At 49.5% G+C, this 24,185-nt stretch overlaps 2 protein-coding genes across 10 annotated transcripts in view; one reads left to right on the top strand and one right to left on the bottom strand.

Annotated features, from left to right (window-relative positions):
* Positions 1 to 9,615, top strand: part of SMYD4 (SET and MYND domain containing 4) — a 40,921-nt gene extending 31,306 nt beyond the window's left edge. For 3 of the 8 annotated variants that reach the window (XM_069603046.1, XM_069603043.1, XM_069603045.1), the window contains exons 6-11: positions 3,980 to 4,162; positions 4,701 to 4,864; positions 6,094 to 6,226; positions 7,063 to 7,179; positions 7,384 to 7,507; positions 8,769 to 9,615. In XM_069603046.1, coding sequence (XP_069459147.1) covers positions 3,980 to 4,162; positions 4,701 to 4,864; positions 6,094 to 6,226; positions 7,063 to 7,179; positions 7,384 to 7,507; positions 8,769 to 8,922 — 875 coding nt within the window. In that variant the 3' untranslated portion in view covers positions 8,923 to 9,615. Of the gene's footprint in view, positions 1 to 3,979; positions 4,163 to 4,700; positions 4,865 to 6,093; positions 6,227 to 7,055; positions 7,180 to 7,383; positions 7,508 to 7,990; positions 8,187 to 8,768 lie in introns of all 8 variants that reach the window. The other 5 variants (XR_011259795.1, XR_011259794.1, XR_011259797.1 and 2 more) reach the window with 3 other exon arrangements.
* Positions 9,616 to 11,312: 1,697 nt separating this feature from the next.
* Positions 11,313 to 23,530, bottom strand: SERPINF1 (serpin family F member 1). 2 transcript variants are annotated; one of them, XM_069603075.1, is made up of 9 exons: positions 23,247 to 23,419; positions 18,727 to 18,812; positions 17,461 to 17,523; positions 17,167 to 17,365; positions 16,391 to 16,546; positions 15,771 to 15,974; positions 14,101 to 14,243; positions 12,370 to 12,580; positions 11,313 to 11,696 (listed from the first exon to the last, which is right to left on the bottom strand). In XM_069603075.1, exons 2-9 carry the CDS (start codon positions 18,802 to 18,804, stop codon positions 11,437 to 11,439), a joined length of 1,314 nt encoding a protein of 437 aa, XP_069459176.1. In that variant the 5' UTR covers positions 18,805 to 18,812; positions 23,247 to 23,419; the 3' UTR covers positions 11,313 to 11,436. The 2 variants fall into 2 exon arrangements, with proteins under 2 accessions (XP_069459176.1, XP_069459177.1); XM_069603076.1 differs by lacking the exon at positions 17,461 to 17,523 and having other exon boundaries at positions 23,247 to 23,530.
* Between the last annotated feature and the right edge of the window lie 655 nt (positions 23,531 to 24,185).

Here is a 24,185-nt window from a genome sequence, read left to right as displayed (position 1 = left end):
GTGTGGGTCAGTACTCTAATGTGGATAATGAGAGGACTAGGTGAATCTCCAGGCCTCTAGGGGAGGCTGTTTGCAAAAATGACCACAATTTCTGTGGTCCCATCCCTATATGTTTACTCCCCTTCAACTTGACATTGCTTTTTCTCCCATCAAGAGGTGGAGCCTCTTCCCCCCTGCTGAACCTCAGTTTGACCAGTGGAATGCAGTAGAAGTGATGGTATGTGACTTAATGAATCTAAGCCTTAAGAGACCTTGCAGCTGCGAGTGTTACTTCTTAAAAGGATGGTGTGGCCTGTGAACAAGCCTGGGCTAGCCTCTCAAAAAACCACATGCAGATGGTTGTAATCCTAAAGGTAATCCCAGGCAAGACTAGCAGAAAAAATACTCAGCTGAGCTCAAGCAAAGTTGTTGGCACACAGCATTGTAAGAAATGAAATAGTTGTTGATTTAACACTCCCCTCCCCCCCAAAACCCATAAAGAAAAATGAAAATGTAACAAAATACGAACATTTCCAGCAACTCTGCAACTCTTAAAATCAACTTTTAAAAACATACATAGTGATGAAAATGTTCTAAAACTGGATTGTGGTAATGGTTGCACAAATTTAATTTCCTTAAAATTGTTGAATTACACTTAAAATAGGTGAATTTTATGGTATATAAGTTAAATCTAATATATACATAGGCAAGCACTTTATCAAAGTAGTAATGAAGATGGTCATTTCTAACCTCTCTCTAGTAATTTAAGCAAGATAGCATATTTTTCCCTATCAGATTGGCAGAGTTGCTTGTTTTTTTTGTTAATTATAGTATACATCTCAGGTCAGAGTATAAAGAGATGGCCATGACATACTAAGTGAAGAGAAGTAACTTACAAATCACTATGTGTACCATGTTGCTAGTTATGTTAAAAATTCCATATTTAGGGCTAGAAAGAAAACTTATATAATGCACCAAAACCTTATAGCTGACTGAGAGGATTATAAATGACATTATTTTCTCTGTAATTTTCAGATTTTACATTTTTTCTGACTCTCATGTGTTTCTTTTGTCATTTCATTTCTTTAAACAATAAAAAAGTTCACACGGTAAGAGCATTTTTTAAGGCACTTGATACATACTGCAAAATTGCCCTCCAGGAAAGTTGTACCAGTTAACACGCCCACCAACAATGTTCACTTTCATTTTTGAAGTCAATCTAATTTTGTCTCCGTCTGCTAATATTTCTAATCTTATTTCATTCCTTTTTATTATTTCTTTGGGGTTCCAACACCTCCCAGTTTAGTGTTCTCATTGAATTTCATTAGCAGCTGTTTCATCAGTAGCTCAGAAGAAGGATTAAAGTGTTAACTTGGATAGATTTTGACAAAAACCTATAAAAATGTATGTTATTATCTTTGCATAAATCCTATTTAATCATAGTTCCTCAGGACCCTCTCTTTGGCACTTATTTGAAGGAATAGAACTGGCCACCGATGAAACTCCAGACCTTGATATGTGCGGATCTGTCTGGGTGAAACTGGCATATTCATGGTGTGTCTGGGTTCAGGTCGTAAAGGGGATTAATGAAGTTCTGCAGAGGTTCAGGTCAATTCACTGCCCTTTCACTCTTCAATCACTGGGCATCTACCTTGCGTGGGGATCCTTGATGACTTGTTTTACACGGAAATTTCATAAATATCTGCCGTAAGTTTTATGAAGTTTCATAAAATAGCTGCCAAGAGAGGTATATTCCGAAAGTATTGTAAATGAATGTTTTTTTCTTTACTTGAATCTCATTTTAAGTGTACTAAGGATATTAGTGAGGTGCCCTTTCCGTAAAATAAAGAATCGCTCCCTCTTTTCTTGCTTTTTGTTTGTTCTGTACACAAAATGTCACAGATTTGCTTAAGGGACCTGCACATCCTCACTTTCTCTGATCTCAGCTAATAGATGACTAATGCAAAATATTGAATAACTTTTAAAATCAATACTTAATTTTGTCGAGATAATTAGAGAGAGATTCAACTCTGACATAAAATACTCACCCCACTCAGTTCCTGGGCCTACTTCTGTTAGAGGATAATCCATAAATAATTCACGACGCTGGCATTACTCACGGCATTGTGATAATTTTTTTCTGGGAAAATTTTAGCAGCTGTTCTAATATAGATTGCCAGCTATCAGTAGCTGGCAACGCAAGTCAACTTTTAATTATGCAGAGGCTGATTATTCAGACTCCAGACTGTGCCCTGTGCTGCTCCTTCCTGCGGCCTCCTTGCCTTTTAGCATTTCCACTGCTCATTAGCACATTTACCAGAAGGTAGGCCTTGGACAAGGGTGGGGGAAAGGATACTAAAATCAGTTATGCATTTAGGAGACGCACTAATGAAAGATTTCAACACAGTGTAGAACTGTTGACTAAAATTGAGTCATTTGGATTCCCTGTGAATTTTATTTACTTGTTCTAATTCTGGCTCTCCACAGCAGCAGGTAATAGAATTGTCTGCAGAGAGACAGTATTAGTCCTATAGCTAATGTCTTCCTTTCTAGAACATTTTCAGTTGATGGTTTATATTTTCTTTATTTCATACGTGCCTACACCTCATTATTTGGTGGTTGGTCAATTGAGACTCCTGGCTTATATGGTGATATCACAATTAAATGATGGCTTATCGTTTTTCCAGAAAACTGAAATTTCCCTTTCAAGTACCAGTATCTTTCGTATTTCAACCAGCTTTGTTGGAAACATGATCTGCTCGTGCTTCCACCAAGGTTGCGGAACACAGTTTAAACCTTTCTGTACACTCAAGGCTGTGTGGACTGTGCGCTCTCCTGATAGGCATGGCTGTCACAGAAATCCGTGCAAGTACGGTGTGAGTCTGAGAACCTCTGGTTCAGTCAGATGTACAGTTGTAGTAAAACTCAGTGGTGCTAGTATTTTTGTTTGCCCCAAGGCTATTATTCTTGTATAAGTTCTGCCTCCTCCCCAGTCTGTCACCGTCTCCTTTGCTGTTGTCAGAAATCCTGCATCTATTAGTTCTCTTTCTGGACTGTTGTGGGCTGAGAAGCTGAATAGCTATGCCAATTAGAGTTACGGCTAAAGTAAGAGCAAGTGGGCCTGCAGGAGAATAGAAGAATTCACATATGAATATAAGTGCTTGAGCCTTGGTGCAGAAATAGCCTCACAGCTCTTTTCCACCACTTCCTTTCTAATTTTCAGTCACGTGGTTAAATTGCTGATTGTGTTTCAAAGAAGAGGTTACTTGGGATATGGAACTGGAATCGACATAGCCCAGGACTTCCCTGGTGGTCCAGTGGCTAAGACTCCACACTTCCAGTGCAGGGGGTACAGGCTTAATCCCTGCTCAGGGCAGTTCCTCATGCGGCAAGGTGTAGCCAAAAAAAAAAGTGATCCAGAGATTTTTTTCAGTGAGAACTACTACTGACTGATATCCCATCAAATTGGGACAAAGAGCAGAATAAAGAGGTGAGCATAAGAAATACTGATTTTTTAAGAAATAGATGATAGGCCTGCTTAGGATAGCGATTAGGTTACCTGTTCTATTAACCCCCCCAAAGACCAGTTAAATGAAAGCACTTGGACTATAAAAGTCTTTAGGAAGTAACCTCAGCAGGTGCTCTGGTTTCCATGTCGTCATGAACATTGTGCACCTGTCTTGTCTAGAAGGCTCCCTGCTGATAATTCCTTTTTTATTATTTTCTACAAATTCTAATCTTTGGATTATTTTGGGGGAATTGAGACACAGTGGTTAGGTTCCAGGATTCTGGTGGACTTTTCATGTGCTCATTTGCTTTGCTTCCTGGGGACCAGAGTTATCTCTGAGTCACGCTCCATCTGATTTATATTGGATCCGGCTTGTGGAGCTCTGACTCAGCCAGGCTTCAGGCCCGATCACCCAGTTCATCGGGCTGGAATGGAGGGCAAGACCAGGATGAACGTCCTGACACATTTTTCCCCTTTCTCTTGCACTTTCAGGATCTAAAGAGAGCCTCATTGCCGACACCCGGCGGGTGCGCCTTGCCACGGCCCTTTTCCCTGTCGTCAGCCTCCTGAACCATTCGTGCAGCCCCAACACCAGCGTGTCCTTCATCGGCACCATCGCCACCATTCGGGCATCACAGCTGATTCGAAGTGGGCAAGAGATCTTGCACTGCTATGGTGAGCTGTCCATCCTCCCCACTGCCCACCCTTCTCCAGCAGAAAAGGACGGGGTGAACTCGCATGGGCAGGCCACAAAGCAGGTGCCTTTCACCTGCCCAAGGAGGGGCTGTTTCCTGGTGGAGGCGGTACAGAGCTCCTCACTAGGCCCTGTTGTGTCTACACTACTGTGTGTCTCACTGCTTGATCCCTGTAAGCATCCTATTCTGAAAATGGACTGGGAACAGCTTCTTGGCTTCTTTTTCTTCCTGTCCCCATGACTATGAAGCCTGTTTCTATAGTTACACCCATGTTAGAGTAAAAGGTACTTGTCACATGATGTGTGATTACCAGACCCTCCACTAAGCTGAAGTCTTTTTTTTTTTTTACTGTGATGTACAGGATCTTAGTTCCCTGACCAGGGAGGCAGCCCGCTGTCCCTTGCAGTGGAAGCTCAGAGTCTTAACCACTGGATCGCCAGGGAAGTCCCCTGCAATCTTTTAAGCAGTGTTTGGTGCTCTCTCGGTTTCAATATTGGCCAAGCGTGGTCTTTCTGCAGGACCGCACGAGAGCAGGATGGGCGTTGCTGAGAGGCGCCAGAAGCTGAGGTCTCAGTATTTCTTTGACTGCGACTGTCCGCCTTGTGAACGTGAGAAGCAGAGACCCTCGGCAGGGCCTGGTCGGGAAGCCTTCCGTTGTCACCGTTGCAGAGCGCTCCTGCAGGTATCTCTCCTTCTCCCTTCTCTCATGGCTTTTCTGGGACATCAGTTATCCAGCTGAAAGGCCTGAAATCTTTAGGAGGATGCCGTTGGAACTTGGAGGTGCCGAAAGCCATACTCTCTCTTCCCCACACCTTGATCACCCCCTACAGGAACCACAGGGAAGGGTTGGGATTCATGCTCTTTTCTCCTGCAAAGAGCAGAAAATCCCACCTAAACTGAGTCGGGGTTGCTCCAGTAAATGACGAGGAATCCCAGGTTAAGGGTGCTTCAAATACGCTGTAGTCTAGGAGCTCAGGAAGTGTCACCAAGACCCAGTTTTTCTTTCTGCCCCATTAGCTCCATTTTCTCTGTTATTTAGCCCAGTCTCAAAGAGACTTCCTCCTTGCAGTGGCCGGATGGCTGCCTTTAGCTCCAGCCTCAGACCCTCCCAGTCCAGAAGGATAAAAACATACATAGACTCTAACAAAGATCTGGGCAAAAATCATACTGCGTTTCATCAACCCAATACCTGTGGCTGGCAGGAAATCAGAGGCACAGAGTTTCCCTCCAGCCATTTGGGCCAGAGGGATGGGCCATATCAGGGCTGCCTGCTCCCCGCTCAGCTCCCAGGCACTGACTGAGGAAGGATGAGAGAGGACCCTCAGGAGAAATCATGGTGCTCTTGCCAGATGGAGCCACGGATTCTGGCATCTGAAAAACGGCAAATGTCTTAGGGGACCTGTAGGTAGAACGTGGAACTGGTTGTATTGGAAAGCTGAAGTCGCAACAAGCCCAGCGTCAAATGTGGGGAGGCCTCACCCAGCACCTTTTCCTGTTGGTTTCCTTGTGGCTTTTTCATAACCCCTGGAAATATGTCTGTCATCCAAAGTCCTAGCCCCAGAGAGAAGTAAGAGAAACTATAGAAGCCGGGTGGGCTACATTTCATGGTGTTGCAAAGAGACACGACTGAGCGACTAACACACAACACAGTGCCAATGTGGAAAGAGACTGTGGTCTGTACCAGTTTTAATTTGGTTGCAGAAGCTAAATCTCACACCATGCTCAGCTCCTGCTTCCGCTAAAGTTGCTGCCATCGAACCAAATCCAGATTCAGTCCCCCTTGGTCGTTGTGGTTACGGCAGGAGTCTCCTTCCCCCACAGGGTCAGAAGTTCTGGAGTGATGCTGTAGGGTAAGCACATGCAGTGTCACCAGCTGACTCTGGTCAATAAAGAGAACACTGACTTCCGCAGGGAGACGATGTTCTGAGCTGCAGCGGCCCAGCTTGTACGGAATCAGTTGGCAGAGACCTCTTGGTCTCCCGGCTACAGGACCTTCAGCAACAGGTGGGGGCGGCCCAGAAGCATCTCAGAAACGGCAGACTAGGTGAGACTGGCTCCCTGCTTCGGTCCTCCAGCCCCTTCCCTTTTATTCAGTCTGAGTTCACCTTGATCTCAAGGATACTCGGTGAAGATTGAAGCGTTGAATTTAATTATCCCCCTGCCAGCCACAAGATGGCTATGTAGGCCAGTGAGACCAAACCCTTACCAGCTCAATTTGCATGATGTCCTTGAAAAAGGGCCAACTGATTTAAGCTGTTGTTCTCTTAGGCATCAGAGAGTTAGTTAAAGACTAACGGGTTATCTCTGACATCCGTAATCTTTGTGCATATCCAGAAGCTCAATGTCACTTATTTAAGTTGTAGAGCCTCGTGACCTTATTTCCTAGAGAAACTGTTCTGCACTCATCAGAGCCTACCTCTCTTCTACAGAGCAGTGGGGCATGTGCCCAGTGAGTTTAAGTATCCTGCTTTTTCCAGAAAGGGAGTTACAAAACCCTTCATTACCCTGGAAAGCTCTGCCTTGGGGCTTGACGTCATGGGAATTTATTTACCCTACTTTTTATGAAAGTTGACCTTTCTGCTTAGATTTCTGAGTCAAGAGAAGTAACGACCATACATGAAACGTAGCCATCCCATTTCAAACTGAATTTGGAAACCCAGAGCACGTGTGGGGAGGCCTCACCCAGCACCTTGTGCTGTTGAAAGAGAAAACATAAGAGAGCAGCTTTACTGGACCCAACATTACGGGTTGATCACAACCCAGGGAGACAAAGTGGGATTTCCACATTCAGGCCCACCCATAGAGGATTTAAGGGCTGGAATCTCATTTCTAAGACTGGATCTGTGTCTGTAATGAGTCCACTTTCCTTTGAGTTGATAGAGCTAGCCATTCAGCTGTTGCTGGGGTGTCAAAGTGATGCCAAGAGCTTCCTGTCTGCGGAACACAGCGTGGTGGGAGAAATCGAGGACGCCTTGGCCCAGGCCTATGCTGCCTTAGGTATGGCCTGTGACTGTATCTTCCGCTCCAAGGAGTGAGCCTGCCTTGTGTGTGCGGTCGTGACCTTGGCCTTATCTGGTTGGGTCTCTCTCAGTCTTTCATCTGAGGCTGCTCTCCCTTCCATTCAGCTTTCCTTTCCCAGAACAAGTTCATCCACAGCTGACTGTGGTTCTCGTCCGGATCCAGATCTTCCTCTCTTTGCAGGGGACTGGGAGAAGTCAGCGACCCACCTGCAGAAGAGTCTCCAAGTGGTGGAGGTCCACCACGGGCCATCCAGTGTGGAGATGGGCCATGAGCTCTTCAAACTGGCCCAAGTCTTCTTCAATGGGTAAGTCTTGTTTCCTAGCACTTTGCCAGGCCACATACTGATTTTATACTAGGCTCTTCCGTGTGTTCCTTTTTGCTCCCACAGCTTCCACTGCTCTTAGAAGAGAGATGAGCCTCTGATGAGGGCTAAACAGTTTCTCTAGGAAATTAGGTCACGAGGCCCCTGGAATGAAGATAAAGTGAAACGTCTTTATTTCCCCTTTAGGAGTGATCCCTTCCTTCTGTCCTGCTGACACATTTGTCGCTTTTGAATTTCCTCCTGGGAGATAAGGGAAGCTCTTAGCTCTGAAGGGAGTTTCCCAGGGAGAAGTTGCCTCAGGCTCCCCCTACCCCGTGCTCACTGCAGCTCTTAGCCATTCTTCTCAGCCCCCTCCCTCCCTCAGTGCTCATCCTCAGCACCCTCAGCTCCAGGCCCTCCTCCTTCTTCCTGGTTCTATTCTTTTTAAAGCAGTTATAATCAAGCACCCGTCTTCTTGCTCCCCAGGAGACGTCTGGCAATGTCTGAAGACACGTTTTTAATTGTTAGGACTCGGGGTGGAGGCCAGAGGTACTGTTAAACATCCGACAGTGCACGAGAGGGCAGCATCTCGACCCCCAGCTAAGAATTATCTGGCCCCAGAATGTCAATATCGTCAAGGTTGAGAAACCCAGAGTTAAAAGTTGAAAGAACAGTAGAGTTGGTGAGTTGATGGCCTCATCCACTTTTGTAACTGGGATCATTAGGAGGCCCTACTGTCAGTATTTCTGGATGGAATACATCCAGCCTTGATAAAGCTGCCATTGGTGTGGTGAAATGTTTGAATCCGTCCTGGGACTGTGTGGTGGGTGAGCCTGACACCCAAGACATAGAGGCAGCCCATTCGGTCAGAGAGAGGACAAAGAGCTGCAGAATCAGGTCACAGACGGACTTGGTGTCTCTTGAGACAAAGACTCCTGAGTTAACCTCGAGTAAATATAGGACCCTGTGGTCACAAAGACTCGGACTTGACTTAGCAACTGAACAACACAAAAATATTGGATGAGTGCTTTGAGACCTGCCCGTCTCTCAGTATCCTGGAATCTTTGTACATTTTTTGTAACTTTCATTTCAAACTCTACCTTTCAGTGTGTTTTTAGAGTCTTATCTGCCCTTCTAGACTATAAGGTTCTTGAAAACAAAAGTTATCTACTCTGCATTCTTCACAGGATGTGAGTAGGCCCTCCACTAATGTTTGCCTGATTGAATACTTGGGTTCACTCCTTTTTACCTCCTTTTGGTTCAGGTGTGCAATACCCGAAGCTCTGAACACAATACAGAAGGCAGAGAAGGTCCTGTTGGTACATTATGGCCCTTGGAATGATGAGATCCGGGAGCTACAAAAGATGAAATCCTGTTTATTGGACTTGCTGCCCATCCCTGTGGGACCTAAGGAATAGAGTGGGATGAGTTAAAGAGGGTCTGTTGCTGCTGAGCTGTCGCCTAAAAATACAGGACCTGCCTGACAAGCCTGGTGCATGAGATGGGGGAGGACTTGGAAAGCATCGCAGTTAAAGACAGGCTCACCTGTTTTGATGGATGTTTTTTGAAGTAGTTAACTACTCTCCAGCACAAACTCCCATTTCCCAGAAAAGACTTCAAACTGGTATCTGGAGAGCCTAAGCCCTTTAAAAGGATTTTAGCTGATCTGCAGGCATCTGGGTGTTAGCCTAGGGTTTTGGCTAGACGCCACCTCTCTAAATGATGATGTCTGCTTCGCTGGAACATTCCTATGGTTTCTAGCAGTAATGAAGTGTTGTGTACCACTCCAGTGGGAACTTAAACTCTTAATAGTTGTATTGTAATTGAAAAATAGTTATAAAGCTAGAAGTCCGTGAGGCTCCTTACCTCTAGAGAGAGAGTTTCATTTACGTTATCTAGCTTCCTCAAATCCTTTGTTTAAACCGGTAGCATATAAATTATGAATAGAGAAATAAATATGAGGCCATTCTACTGTTGGGCTTGGATGGCAACTCTCTGTGTGTTTTCTGCTAGTTTTCCAGTCCTCGTTCTCTGGATTTCACTCTGTATTCTTGGCTGGCTCACTGACCAGACACTAATAAAATCAAGCTTGTAGCGAAGGTTTTATAACACCTCCTTTCTGAGTTATGTTTATTAGCAAACCTGAAAAGAGATCGCTTTTTTCCCTATCTTCCCAAGCAGGCCAATGACATACAGACTCCTGAAAAGGGGAGAGACAGCTTCAGAACATGCTGAGGGTGTGGGCACGGCTGCTTGTGGTTTCAAACCTAAGAGACAAGACAAGATAGGATGGAGAACTGTTGTCTGCCTGGTTGTATAGCCCTGCTCTCAACAGTTTTGGCATCAGGGATTGGTTTCATGGGAGACAGTTTATCCACAGACCAGGAGCCGGGTGGGGATGGTTTGGGGATGATTCAAGCACATTATGTCTGTTGTGCACTTTATTTCTATTATTATTACATCAGCTACACCTCAGATCATCAGGCATTAGATTCTGGAGACTGGGGACCCTGGTCTAAACCCTGTGAGGAGGCCAGAGTCTCTGGATCTGAACCCTGGGTTCTCTGTCACCGCTGGGGACCAAGTGGTTCGGGTGAGTTAGTGGAAAAGAATTCACACTGCTTTGAGAGCTTGCCCGCCCCAACCATGCCCAAGAAGTGCCTGGTGGTTGCCCTGGCATTTATAATCAGGAACTGAATGGCCTTGAAGCTGCCTGGCAGTCGCTTTTCAAGAAGCTGAGTGTTCAGAACATGGTTTGCACTCAAACCTTTGAATGAAGGGCAGGCAGAATCTCGTTTATCTTCCTTTCTACTAACTCACTGTGTCAGAGGCCATGGCCAATGAGATGTTTGGGTAGAGCTGACTTTCAAGAAGAAAAATTTAGTCCTGTGGCCGATTCTGTAGTTGTTCTGTTCTTGAAACACTTGGCACGTTTCAAGTTCCTGAAAAAAAGGTTCTGCTGTACTTTGTAAAATAGGCCCACTTCCTTAAAAAGAACATGGGTAGAATTTTACATCACAGACCTCATTTTTATGTGAACTTAAGAGATTTCTTTAAATGCTCTATAAAATAAAGAATTATTTCCTGAAGTTACAAGCTTCCTTCCTGATCTGTCTGCATGTTAACCCGTGTTGTCAGGTGACATTAGCTTGACAAGGGGGTTATCTGTGCTTGATTTAAGACCTAAAGTCCAAGACTTCCCTGGGGGTCCAGTGGCTTAGACTCCACACTTCCAAAGCAGGAGGCCCAGGGAAACTAAGATCCCACATGCTATGCAATGTGGCCAAAAAATAAAAAACCTGAAGTCCTGTGCTTCCCAGGTGATGTTAGTGGTGAAGAACCCGCCTGCCACTGCAGGAGACATAGAGATGCGGGTTCAGTCCCTGGGTGGGGAAGATCCCCTGGAGGAAGGCATGGCAACCCACTCCAGTATTCTTGTCTGGAGAATCCCATGGACAAAGGAGCCTGGCGGGCAACAGTCCATAGGGTCGCAAAGAGTCGGACACGACTGAAGCGACTTAGCATGCAAAGTCCTGTGTATTTAAGAGCTGGCTCCACTGATTGTAGAGACAGGAAATCTCTTCCCAGGGGGACTGGTGTCCTAAAGTGTGAACCCCCACAGAGCAGAGAATCAGTCCCAGCATTATATAGTGCAGATAACTAAAGTTCGTATCTCATATGGTGACTTTCTGCAGTTTAGATAGACCCAGCCTATAAAGATGGGACTAACAAATTCCTAAAGGGCTATTTGTCTTCATATTAAATTTAACATAGCTCAAAATAGGAGGAGGAGCAGGGTAACAAAAGGTAAGGAGAAAGCACTTTTATTGCAAAGTATACATTGAAACGTAGGGGCAGCCTTCATATAATATATAATCTGCCATCCCGCTAGTGTTTTTTTCTTCTGGGGTATTTGAACATTAAGTTGAGTATTAAGTGCCTCTGGGGTCCAGAATTTTGCCTATGAAGAGAAGGGCCCCCGTGTCTGTGTCCCTCAGTACAAAGATGAAAGGTTGGTTAAGGTGATAGTCCAGAGGGAAGGTGAGGCGGGCAGGCTGGACCCCTGGGCTGGAGTTAGTACCCGCCCCATCCTCATTCCACTCGAATCCAATGCGATGTTCCACTTGAGTAAGTTTGATAGGTTTGCCTGTGATCTTGCTAAAGTCTGGTGCATCAAACAGGGATTGTAGCTCTGCAGAAATTGAGAAAGATTTCCATTAAAACCTTGCCTTGTGAACGCTGCAAGGAAGAATACAATCCTGATTCTCAAGAAGGCAAGCAAAGTGGGTGGGGGGGGGGGAGTGGAACACTGCTTTTGACTGTCTGTGACGTACGTACAGCTCTGGGCTGGTTAAAGGTTAAGTGACTTGCCTAAGAGCACACAGCCAATGAGGTTAAGATTAGAAACCAGGTCAAGGGACCTATCTTGAGAAGCAGTATTCAGAGTTCCTGTTATAGGATGTATGCTCTGGGCGCTTAGGAATGAGTCTGATAAGGAAGGCAGTTCAGTCTTCCCCTCCAGCACTATTAGAATGAAGGGATCATCCCGGGCCCCAGTACTAGTCCGTGGAGGCTTTGCGTTCTGCTTAGCAAGGTGGAGGGCTTCCCTTGTGGCTCAGCTGATAAAGAATCTGCCTGCAATGCAGGAGACCTAGGTTTGATCCCTGGGTTGGGAAGATCCCCTGGAGAAGAGAAAGGCTACCCACTCCAGTATTCTGGCCTGGAGAATTCCATGGGCTGTACAGTCCATGGGGTCGCAGAGTCAGACACAACTGAGCGACTCGCGCTTTCACTGTAGCAAGGTGGAAGGAAGGCTCAGATTCAACCCCACCCTCCCCAAGAGCAAAGAGGTGTTGCAGCCGTACTCAGCTCCTGCACAGACTTCGTGAGTTCGCCTTCATAACTCAGCTTCAGCTTGGGAATGGTCAGGACTGCCTGAACAGTCTTCAGTTCTCGGTCTATGTCATGAATGAACTCAGAGGTGAGGCTCTCTTCTATCAAGGTCAAGTTCTGGGTCACTTTCTGAGGCAGGAAGAAGATGATACTTGTGCTCCCGGTCAAGGGCAGCTGGGCGATCTGAAACAACAGGGAGGAGTCACATGGGTTAGCCCTTCAGAGCCCAGGAGCCTAGCGATGGACAAACACCCCAAGCCGCCTTCTCTTCTGGGACCAGGCCTTGCCTCGCTTCCCCGCCCCTCGTCTGTGTAACAGTTGTCCCTCTAAGCTGTTGCTTGCTTTCCAGCAGCAAGATGTCTACTGATGGGACTTCCCTGGTGGTAGAGTGGTTAAAGAATTCTGGCATTGCAGGAGGCAGTGGTTCAATCCCTGGGCTGAGAAGTAAGATCCCACATGCTGCAGAGCAGCTAAGCCCATGGACCACAACTAGAGAGTCCTTGCACTGCAGTGAAAGATCCTGCACGAAGCAACTAAGACCTGATGCAGCTAAATAAATAAAAGCTATCTACTGATGTTTCTTCAAGCGTAAGCCATTGTCTTTTCTTAGCCTAATACCAACTGAAGTGATCTGCTGAGAGAATCTTCTTCTGTGGTTTTCTAAAGAGCCAGAATTGAATTCCCAGGTCTGTGTTTTCTCCCAAGGTTTGCCTGCCAGCAGTTACTGATACCTGTTATACACAGAGCCTGGACTAGAAACAAGGGCACTGGGAAGAGCAATGAAGAAGCGGCAATACAGTGGCCCTCTGAGCAGAGGTCTTTAACCTAAGGGCAGATGGCATCGGGGGTCCCAGGAGCCCCTGAAATCACCTGCAGAGATGCATAGGTGGCATTTCTCTCCAGTGCTTCAGGCATTTTGTCAGATTCCCAAAGAAAAAAACTACTGACTTAGAATTTTCTTAAGTCACCTAGGAGAGACTTAGAATGCCAGCAAATTGGAGTTTGTGACAGATTTTGAAAGTTTGGATTTTTATAAATACAAGTTCTCCCCCCAAAAAGAGAAGGAAAGACAAAAAAAAATAAGTACCCAGCATTTGAGAGCCTGGTCTTGAGGACTCAATTTCACTTTACCAACACTTGCAACAAACCCTGAGTCAGAGGATAAGTTTGAATTGCTATGGCTCTCCATTTTTAGAAACAAAGGGCTCAGCTAGTGGGGCTTCCCTGATAGCTCAGTTGGTAAAGAATCTGCCTGCAATGCAGGAGACCCTGGTTTGATTCCTGGGTCAGGAAGGTCCGCAAGAGAAGGGATAGGCTACCCACTCCAGTATTCTTGGGCTCCCTGTGGCTCAGCTGGTAAAGAATCCACCTGCAGTGCAGGAGACCTGGGTTCAATCCCTGGGTTGGGAAGATCCCCTGGAGGAGGGCATGGCAACCCACTCCAGTAAGGGCTCAGAAAAGCTCTTAACTTACTGAAGAGCACATAGCAGGTAAAATTCAGACAGCTCCGTAACAAGAGAGGCCACCACAGTGAGAAGCCCACCCCACAACTAGAGAAAGCCCATGTGCAGCAGTGAAGACCCCCCTCAGCTGTAAATAAGTCAATAAATAATTCAGACTGCTGTTAGATCTCAAAGGCCATTCTATTCCCGCTGCACCATCCTGCCTGAACCCACACCACCACTCACACTCCCCATACAGACCTTGCAGTTGAGATCAGAATCCAAGCCGTACCGTAAAACGGCCTTAGGGTCTGACATCATGGGAACTTTCACGGTCCTCCCCTCATCCAAGTGGAAATCCTCCAGGGAAGTCTTCCTGGAGTCAAACTTTGTTACCCACTGCCCTGGAATAAAACAGATGGAGTGCCCTGAGCCCCAGGAGACCAGAAAGGCATACTGCTGAAAATTGCCCAGCTACAGGAATCTTGGGATTCCCTGATGGCTCAGTGGTAAAGAACTGAGAATTGACCTGTGTCTCCTGTCAATGCAGGAGACGCAGGCGTGACCCTTAGGTTGAGAAGATCACCTGGAGGACGGCATGGCCACCCAGTGCCTGGGAAATCCCATGGACAGAGGAGCGACAGTCCGTGGGACTGCAAAAGGGTCCACTTAGCAATTAAACAACAGCAGGAACCTGCGTCATCAGAGGCCCTAACACGTCGGAATAGCTCTGTCTCAGGATGGGCAGTCTGGACCATGATATTTTGAGGGTCCTGACTACCTTCCATATGTAAACTCAGAAATATTGTCAGGTTTATTCCAGTTCTGTGATAGCTAGGAGAAAGGTGAACTGGTACACACTTCTACAGTGATGTGCCCGGGAGACAGAGTGCAGGGAGACCAGAGCTGGAAGGGACCTCGACGTCATGTCATCGACCATCTCATAGATGAAAAAGCATGAATGCCCAGAGAGGTGAAGTGACTTGCTGATGCTCACACAGTGAGCCGATCGTTAAACGTGGTCTTTAACATGCTGGTCTGTAACAGTTTCTTTCATTTCCTGGAGCTCAGTGCTTCATGAAGGACTTTTCTCTAGGGGTTTAGGGGTCCCCTCTCAACACTGCCTGATAGACAGTTGGGAAGCATTTTAAGGGGAGGTTGCCCAAAATCCCACCCAAGGCTCATGAATAGGGCTGGCCTCACACTGGGCCCGTGGAATAGTTGGGCACCTCACTATGGCCTAGAAGAATGTTATTAGAGAACTAACATGATTTATCAAGGGCTTCCCAGGTGACACTGGTGGTAAAGCTGCCTGCCAGTGCGAGAGACCTAAGAGGTGTAGGTTCAATCCTTGGATCAGGAAGATCCCCTGGAGAAGGGCATGGCAACCCACTCCAGTATTCTTGCCTAGAGAATTCCATGGAGAAAGGAGCCTGGTGGGCTACAGTCCATAGAGTTGCGAAGTGTCAGACACAACTGAATCGACTTAGCACACACACACACCTGGTTTATCGAGAACCTGCTGGGTGTCCCAGGCATGATGCTGGGTCCATGAGAAGATAGGAGACAACACACACAGAGTACCTCTGAAATCAGTTTGCCATCTCCCAGTGATGAGAAAACAGGCTCCAAAAGGCTATGAAGTTCATGCTGATCTCTCCAGCCAGAGCTGGGCAAGGACCCTCTACCAGCCCCGAAAAAGGCACAGGAGTGGGAGTGCCCCCTTATCTCTGCTGGTCTTTCTCTGCCACTCCTTACACTTTGTAGGTACTTATCCAGTGTTTGCCTTGGGTTTGGTGACAAGCAGGCAGCCCTCGGGCAAGGAACTTTCCAGGGTCCTCCTCTGCCTTCTTTGACGTCCCCTCCTTCCTGGCCCCCTCTTGACCCCCACTGTCCACCCTCGGCCGAAAGCCAAGTGGAGAAGCCCTCACCCTTGAAGTAAGCCACGCCCAGGAGGAAAATGCTGATCTCACTGGGCAGCTCCCTCGTGGACCTAGCGACTTTCCCTTTCATCTGGGCCTGCACCCAGTTGTTAATCTCCTGAAGGTCTATTCGAGAGTTGCCGGTCAGGATTCTGGGCCTGGTCCCATATGACTTCTCGAGGGGTGGGACGAAGCTGGCTTTTATCCGCAGCTCTGCGAAGAGATGGGGCAGAGGTTAGTGCACTCTAAGACCTCACCCAGCATCCCCCCTGACAGTCTGTGGCTCTGCCTGATCTTTGGCAGGCCCTGATCATCCTTCTGGGCATCCTTCCGGGACTCTCCCAGACTCCGTGCCAGCTTCCCTGGGCACTGGATGGGGAACGACAGATTTCACTCATTGCTGTTTTCTCTTCACGTGACTGCCCTCCCCCCGACCCTCCCAGTATCTCCTTCAGCCCATATCCTCTTTCTGATCCTCTTTGTACTCATGCCGCCCCTTCCTGCCCACCCCCCAGTGCCTGGCCTGGCCCCGGGCAGACATACTCTGGTGTTTAGAAAGAAAACCCCAGATGCATTGCAGCAAAGAGCCCCACGCGCCTCAGGCAGCTCGGGCCAGCAGGGCAACTCACTCCTCTCAAAGATAATCCGGGAAGCACTTTTAAGGTTCTTCTGGGGGGCAGTGACGGAGGCAAGGAGGTCCTTGTAGGTGCCGTGGATGTCTGGGTTACTGATCAGGTCGTAGTACAGAGCCCGGTGAATGCTGGATTCTGTCCGCTGTTCCGCACCTGCCAAGCGGAACAGGCGTGTGAGCCCCTGTAACTGCTTGCTAGGCCCATGTCAGCCTAGCTCTCGGGGACACTGAACCCTGAGCCTGTGTATCTGCCGGCACCTGGAGACTTTCTAAGTGGGAAGGAATTTGAAGGCAGTGGAAGGAAAATAGGTTTTCCTGAAGGTAGGCCAAAGGCATCAGGCCTGGAGAGATAGAAGGATGGGAGTGAGGTTCAAAGTCCCTGTGCTGCTCCCATCACAGCACTTTCCAGACTGTTCTACAGCTTCCTGTTTCCTACTTCCCCCCACCAACTCAGCTGTGTGGCCCGAGTGAGAACAGAGACCGTGTCTGCTTGTGTGTAGTTACATCCCCAGTATCTAGCCAAGCCAGCGAGGCAGGCACGTGGGAGGAGCTCCTTTAAGGAACGTCAGTAAGCGGTCCCAAGGCCGCACGCTGTGTCAGCAGTACTCCCCCACACCGACCTGGGCCTCCACTCCTACATGCCGGGATCCCTGGGCCAGCCTCTCGGCCCTCATCACCCTCCCTAAGTGAAGTGTGTCCAGGGCCTAGAGTCAGGTATGTACAGAGGGCAGAGGGCAGCTCTGGGATCCCGGGCTTTCTGCAGCGGGAACTCACCCAGCGATAGGGCAGAGAGCGCCGTGGCCACGCTGAGCGGAGACAGCAGCACGTTGGCGGTGGGGCTCTCGCCGGATCTCACGCGGTACAGGTCGTAGCCGAAGTTGGAGACGGCTGCCGCCAGCTTGTTCACGGGGACCTTGAAGAAGGGATCTTCTTCCTCCACGGGTGCCCCTGTGCTCTCAGGGGCCAGGGAGCCCTGCATTTGAGTACAAGGACCAGTGCGGATAAGCAGGGGGTGACTGGTCTAATGGCTTGGCCTGGGACTGTCCTGGTCCTTGAAGGCTGTCCTACCTGAGGAGGTATAGCCATCTGCTGGAATGAGTCTGTGCCCCCTACTCCTGTGAGGGTGCTCCACTGGGGAGAGGCAACCCGCAAGAGAGGTTAGCTGGCCAGCTTTAAACACCAGTGACCTGTGAGCTTCAGGCCTGTGACTCATGGGAAAAAAAAGTGGAGGGAAGTTCCCCTTCCCAAGAAATTCTGTTCTTAGGCCAGACTCTCCCTGTCTGCTCACCCTTGCCCACTGCTCCCAGGTCTCCACCTGGACCCTCCTATCAAACCCTCCTTGTCTTTCTTGGCCCTGATCAGACATCACCTCCTCCATCACAGACTTGCCCTGGTGGCCCCAGTGTGAAGGCTCCTTTAGTTCTCTGGCCATTTTTGAGAGTCAACTACCACCACTTACATATTAACCACTTACCATGTGTATACCATGCGCCAGGCTCTGTGGTGGTTTTCATTTGAGTTACTTCATTTCATACTAGTTGATGTTAAGTGATATCCTCAAAGGTAAATGTCTTAAAACAGTTCCTTGAAGGCCAAAACTGAGTCTTTTATATTTCCACCCATCCCCAGCACCTACAGAGTAGGTAGGTGTTCAGTAGATAAATAAGTGACTGTCCACGTTGGCCCTGTAAGGATGGGTATTTTTCATCCCGTCTTATAGATAAGAAAACAGATTCAAGTTACAGTGACTTAAATTAAAAAAAACTGTTGAGAGGTGGAACCAGAATTCAAACTTGGAACTCACAATAAAGTCCAGAGCTCCTGCCAAGATGCCCCACCTGCCCTGGCTGCCCTTGTGACAGTCACCACCGCCTCCCTACCCCCCAATTGTCGCATAGCCTAGGCTTCTTGGCATCGGCCTTTGCAACCCGACCGTGCTCTGTCTGGACTGGCAAGAGGCCTTTCCATGCTCTTACATCTCTGCTGCCCGCTAGATAGGATTGGAGCAAACATCCAAGACCACCAGCTCCTCAGTGAGACCCATAAGTAATGAAGGGTAATGAGAAAATATTCACTGAAGGGCTTGTTAGAGGGCTTTCACCTTTCACCTTCTTGGATCTTCCCCACCCCATTACCACTCTGTCCTCTGAAAGGCAGGGCGAGACGCTTTCTGTTTTGCTCTTGGAAAAACCAAGGCCCTGTCTGGATGGAAAGATCAGAGCCTGGCCTGCAGCCTGGGTGCTGTCCAGTCTCCCCGTGCTGCCTGGCGAGGCGGGGCTGGGATTGCTAACATCACCCCCGCCCCAGCCCCCACCACACCCAACTCCTACTGACCGCCTCCGGGCCGGCGTTCTGACAGTGGCCAAACCCAAGGAGGGCTCCAGTCCAGAGGAGTAGCACGAGGGCCTGCATCTCGGGGCCTGCAAGAGAGCAAAAGAGGAGGCAGGCTGCTTCCCTCACCACTTGCACCACCAGCCGCCCTGGGCAGAGAGCAGGGCCAGTCACCTTCCATCCAGCCCCGCCCCGCCCAGGGCTGGAAGTGGACCCTCAGCTTGCTAACCCCTCCCTCTCAGCACCTCCCCAGCCCTCCCCTTGCCTCATAGCCCACAGTCCTATGGCGAGCTTGTGCTTTCATCCATGGTCTGTGCCAGGAGACCCTCCTTCAGGCCTAAGCCTCCAGAGTGGTGAAGGCCCAGCAGTCGGCTCCTGTGTGGGGGTGTGACCCAGCCCAAATGCACACCGAGGCTGTTTGTGCAGACACCTGACCAGCTCATCATGTAGGGTTTGGATCTATGTCTAGTAACAGCATGGGGGCAGGATCTCAGATGTAGAGTCACAGAGCACAGAGAATGGGGCATCCGGCCCAGCCCCAGGTCCCCCACAAGAAGCTCTCAAGCTCTCTCCTCAAATTGCTCTGCCCTGGAACCTGTGGTTTCATCAGGGACTCGTGGGATCTTGGTTCCCTGACCAGGGATTGAACCCAGATCCAGGCAGAGAAAATGCTGAGTCCCAGCCACTAGACTGCCAGGGAATTCCCATCAATCCTGTGTCTTTTTTGTTTGTGTATGGCTGTGCCGGGTCTCAATTGCGGCACATGGGAATCTTTTTTTTTTTTTCTTTAGATGCATGTGAACTCTTAGTTGTGGCATGTGGGGTCCAGTTCCCCAACCAGGGATTGAAACTAGACCCCCTGCATTGGGAACGAAGTCTTAATCACTGAACTACCAGGGAAGTCCCCAGTTCTGTATCTTAATACCTCTCTAAATCCCAGTGTCTTCTCTTGTAAAATGGAAATCAGTTCTTACCTATTGTGATGAGAATTAAATTCAATGATGCCTTCATAAGACTCAGTGGGACCAAAGACAGGTGAGTTCTTCAGTGAGCCCTGAGCCAAATTGTGTCTCCCTACTCCTGAAACCCGAGGGCCCCCCTTTCCCCTTGGGGAGCCAAGTCCTCTTCCTCCTATCAGCTTGGAACCTGCTCTAACACCCCTCAGAATTCTTTCCTTCAAGTTAAATAATACCGTGTCTTAGTAAGGCCACCCAAATCCCTACACCTCCCCAGCAGCAGCCTCTTTGGACCCGACTCTGATCCAACCCCTGGACCACAAGGGCAAAGGGAACTCTGAGTGCAGGGCTCCCCCATCTCTTGCCCTCCTACCTTCATTGCCTCTGTAAGCTCAACCTTGGGGTCAGGATGTGGAGGTGGGAAGGAATGAAGGCAGTGGGGAGCTCATAAATAAGGTCTTCTGAGGGCCTTCTGGCTAGAAAGAGGGATAAGGTCCCAGCAGTCAGGACCTCTGGCTCTCCCTCCATTCACATTGCTGAGTCAAGCACTTGTAATCTGTCTTCCGTACCTCTCACCTTCCCTGCAACACACACACAGGCCAAGGGTCTCAAGCTCTTTCTTCCTTTTGTATACCCGTAAACACATACTCGGGGCTTCCCGGGGGCACTACTCATAAAGAACCCCCTTGCCAGTGCAGGAGACTAAAAAATGCAAGTTCGATCCTTGGGTTGGGAAGATCCCCTGGAGGAGGGCATGGCAGCCCACTCCAGTATCTTGCCTGGAGAATCCCATGGGCAGAAGAGCCTGGCGGGCCACAGTCCATGGGGTCGCAAAGAATGGGACATGACTCAAGTGACTTAGCACACGTGCATGCAAACACACACACTTTCCTGACTTCTCAGAACAAACAGGAAAGTTGAGAGTGCAGTGCGTGGGGAATTCCCTGGTATCCAATGGTTAAGACTCCGCACTTGCAATGCCCGGGGCTGGACTTGATCCCTGGTTGGAGAACTAAGATCCCACATGCTATGTGGCCAAAACAAAAAACAATGCAGTGTGCGATTTGGGGGCAAAGCCCTCTGAATTAAATCTGCTTTGGTGGCTCAGATGGTAAAGAATCTGCCTGCAATGTGAGAGACCCAGATTTGATCCCTGAGTCAGGAAGATCCCCTGGAGAAGCGAATGGCTACCCACTCCAGTATCCTTGCCTGGAGAATCCTATGGACAGAAGAGCCTGGTGGGCTACAGTCCATGGGGTCAGAAAGAGTCAGACACGACTGAGTGACTAACATACAGTCTTCTGGACAATGTGAAAGGCAGCAAAAGAAAAAATGGCCTGAGTTTGTTCTGCTTATGGCTGGATAGCCAGTGGGCACCAGCCTGGCTTTCTCTCTAAACCCTGAGCCTGTGTCTCCCAGTGAGTTCCAGTGACCCCTCTGTTCTCAGCCAGCTGATCTTCTGCATGGCAGCCCCTGCCACTCAGGGAGAAATTGTCCACTGAGGCAACAGGAAGAACTTTCTGCAGGGCAAGATAGAGCCCGTAACAGCATCCAGGCTCACAGCTGCTCTCTCCACCCGGCCAGCCCCACCCAGAGCTGGCAGGGGCCTTCCCTGCCTGAGCCCCAGCAAACTGGTTTAGCAGAGACTGGAAATTCAGTGAGATGCAGGGGCGGCAGGGCTCAAGGAAAAGCCATTAGCTCTAGTCCCTGGGCCAGGGCAGGGAACCGAGTGAGGAGGGAGGAGGTGAGAGACGCCACCCTGGCCTGGTATTTAAGGAAACCAAGTCCAGATGCTCTTGAAGGTGGGTCTTCTCTATAGGAGTCCCTACAGAGTTTGAGCTCAAACCTTGGGTCACGTGATCACTGTTACCACGTGGGTGAGCTGAGGACTGAAGATGCAGTGGTGAGAGACCCTGGCAGGGAAAGGCACAGGGGTCCACAGCTGTCAGAGCCAGTCGCCAGGTATTAACAGTACCTCTGACACTATTAACGGTGCCTCTTTGAACCCTCCACCTGAAGCCCTGAGGATGAGGGAAGTGGAGAGATTCTTGAAAGCACCCTCCAAGGGCAGGGAGAAGGTTGGGAGTAAGGGTCTTCTGCACAGGAGGGCCCCTCTGAGCATACTCGGTGTCTTGTCCAAGGGGACGGTTCTGTGGGCTGGGCCAGGCAGCCGTCACCTGGCCAGGGGCACAGGGACAGTGGTACCATCCCGTCCAAAGGGCAGTGTCTAAGCCGCGGGGGCAGGGAGGAGGTGACTCTCCTCCCAGCTCAGCCAAGCTCGGGCCTGCCTCTCGGCCACATTGCCCCAGTCAAGAGACACAAGGAACTGCGATTTTGGGATCCTGCCTACCGGCTGGAAGGATACATTTGGGCCAGTACATGTGTTTCAGATTAAACCCAGTGGTGAGACAAACACCATCACTCCTCCTTTTCCTCCCAGAACCACGCAGCCTGTAAGCCACATGGCGGTGGACCTCACGGGCAGTTCAGGGAAGGGCACCGCCCGGACCCACCCCACCGTGGTGACCCCACCAAGTCCCCAGGCAGCTTTTTTTCTGAAGTCTTGGAACCTGAACACGTGGAGGCAGAGCAGCCAGGGGTTTCGGCTCCCCTCACCCCAGAAGGATCAGTCTTGGGAACAGAATTCCCTGGCCCGCTTCCCCTCCCACCCTCAGCCTGGGGGTTGAACTGGTGGACTTGCATGGGCCAGACAATGATGGGGTTTCTGGGAAGCCTGAAGTTCTTCTCTGGCCCAGACCCGCCCCTCGATGTGGCTGGCCCCAGGGAGCACCGAGGGTGCGGGCGGCCAACCTCTCCAGCTCTGGCAGCTAAGCCCCCCAAATCCCATACCCTAGCTGAACTCAATAGCGGTCATTGTTTGCGAGAGGCCAAGACCCCATTGATCTCCCAGCTTGTACTGGCAGTTGACTTGGCCAAAGAAAAAGGGTGGGCCCTGGAGAGAAGGACCCCGCTGCCCTCCATCCCAGCACACCACCCGCCCCAGGAGGGCTCCCTTCAGGCCAGCTGCTTGGCAGTGTTGAGAAATTACCTTTGAAATCAGCGCCAGTGATGTTGAAAAGGCAACAGGGAGCTAAGCCTAAGCCATGGCCAGGCTGCCCAATGGGCTCCCCAGTGGAGGCACAGCACCCAACAGCCTCTTTCCCCCAGGGTTGCAGAGCACCCCACCGCAAACTGCTGCTCAGACCTAACCCAGCAGCTAGCCACGTTCTCAGCTCCTTCCCCTCCACCGCCCTCCTCCACTGTTTTCCAACCCATTCCATTCAAGAGTTTTCCCGGCTTCTTCTAGTGGTGCAGTTTCTCCAGCTTCTTCTAGTGATTTAGAGACAATTGGATTCTGACCTTCTGACCTCCAGCTCCCTCTGCTGTCCCTCACCTATTCACCCTGGTCCCCAAGGTGGAGGAACTATGGTCTCCCCGCCTCTTCTCCCTGGCACCCCTCTTTTCTGCTCCCTGGAGTTATACGTGCCTCACCCTGGTCACCCCAACCCAGGGGAGCCTCCCAACTTCCCCTGATACACACGCAGACCAGACAGGGAGCTGCTTTACCTGTGGGTGCACCGCCGCTCCACGCCCAGCCTGGGTCTGCACACTGAGGGGCTCCTGTGAGCACCAGAGCCTTTTCTGCTGCCTCCCAAGCCAGCGTCCAGCAGGCTTCAGATTACAGCTACTCCTTTCTTAAAGCGACCTGCACTCAATTTGGAGTCTATGATTGCATCTGTGATTGCATCATTGTCTGGTGTTAACTTTAACCCACTGCTGGCCTTCTGCCACACATCCCCAGTTCACACATCAGACTGAAGCACCAAACCTTTCTTTGGAGCCCTGGCCATGCCCCCCATCCCCAGAGGGCAGCCTGGGTGGGAGCGAGGCTGAGGAAGAGTCTGGCAGGAGGCCCAGGAGGAAGCCAAAATAGAGGAAACACTGGTCCAGAACTGGGACTCGGGTTTTTGCTGGTCCTTGGTTCTGGTACTGAGATTTGGGGCAAGACATCATTCATGGCTCCTCCCTACCCTTGACTGAAAAATGAGTGAATGGGACTGGGAGGTCTGTGTGCTTTTTTCAGCCCTGAAATGCTCTGATTTCTGAAGATCAAACAAGGCAGTGGGGAAAATATCTGAGCAGAAGAAGAGAGATGTACCGTAAACATTAGTCCTGAGAGAAGGCTGAGTGTGAGTACCTGGCACCCACCTGGGCACCGTAGATTTCACCTGGGAGCAGGGCTCCGAGGCTGTGCTCACCTCGGGGCATTAAGAAACTTGCAGTGTGATTGTGAGACTGAAATACTGACATGAGAAATGATTATAGAGAATGTACCGAAACGTTTTCCAGGCACGTATGAGTCCTGACGCAGGCCCAGTGGTTGTTCAGAGAAGGAGGGGTCAGAGAAGGAAGGGAAAGCATTCTGGGATATTTAGAAGAAGAGAACATTTAGGGGACCCTCACTGGTGGCTCAGACAGTAAAAGATCAGCCTGCCAATGTAGGAG

This window comes from Ovis canadensis, chromosome 11 (assembly GCF_042477335.2).
Source record: "Ovis canadensis isolate MfBH-ARS-UI-01 breed Bighorn chromosome 11, ARS-UI_OviCan_v2, whole genome shotgun sequence".
In the NCBI taxonomy this organism is placed as follows: Eukaryota; Metazoa; Chordata; class Mammalia; order Artiodactyla; family Bovidae; genus Ovis; species Ovis canadensis.
Note: the sequence above shows the minus strand (reverse complement) of the source record. Positions and strands in the feature narration are given on the sequence as shown.

Bases quoted from the DNA above. Each gene is read 5' to 3' on its own strand.
- SERPINF1 (XM_069603075.1), bottom strand. From the start codon at position 18,804: ATGCAGGCCCTCGTGCTACTCCTCTGGACTGGAGCCCTCCTTGGGTTT. The intron at 16,547-17,166 runs GTGAGTTCCCGC...TCCGCTTGGCAG, and splicing joins GCTCTCTGCCCTATCGCTGG to GTGCGGAACAGCGGACAGAA. The intron at 12,581-14,100 runs GTCTGTATGGGG...CTGTTGTTTCAG, and splicing joins ATTCTGATCTCAACTGCAAG to ATCGCCCAGCTGCCCTTGAC.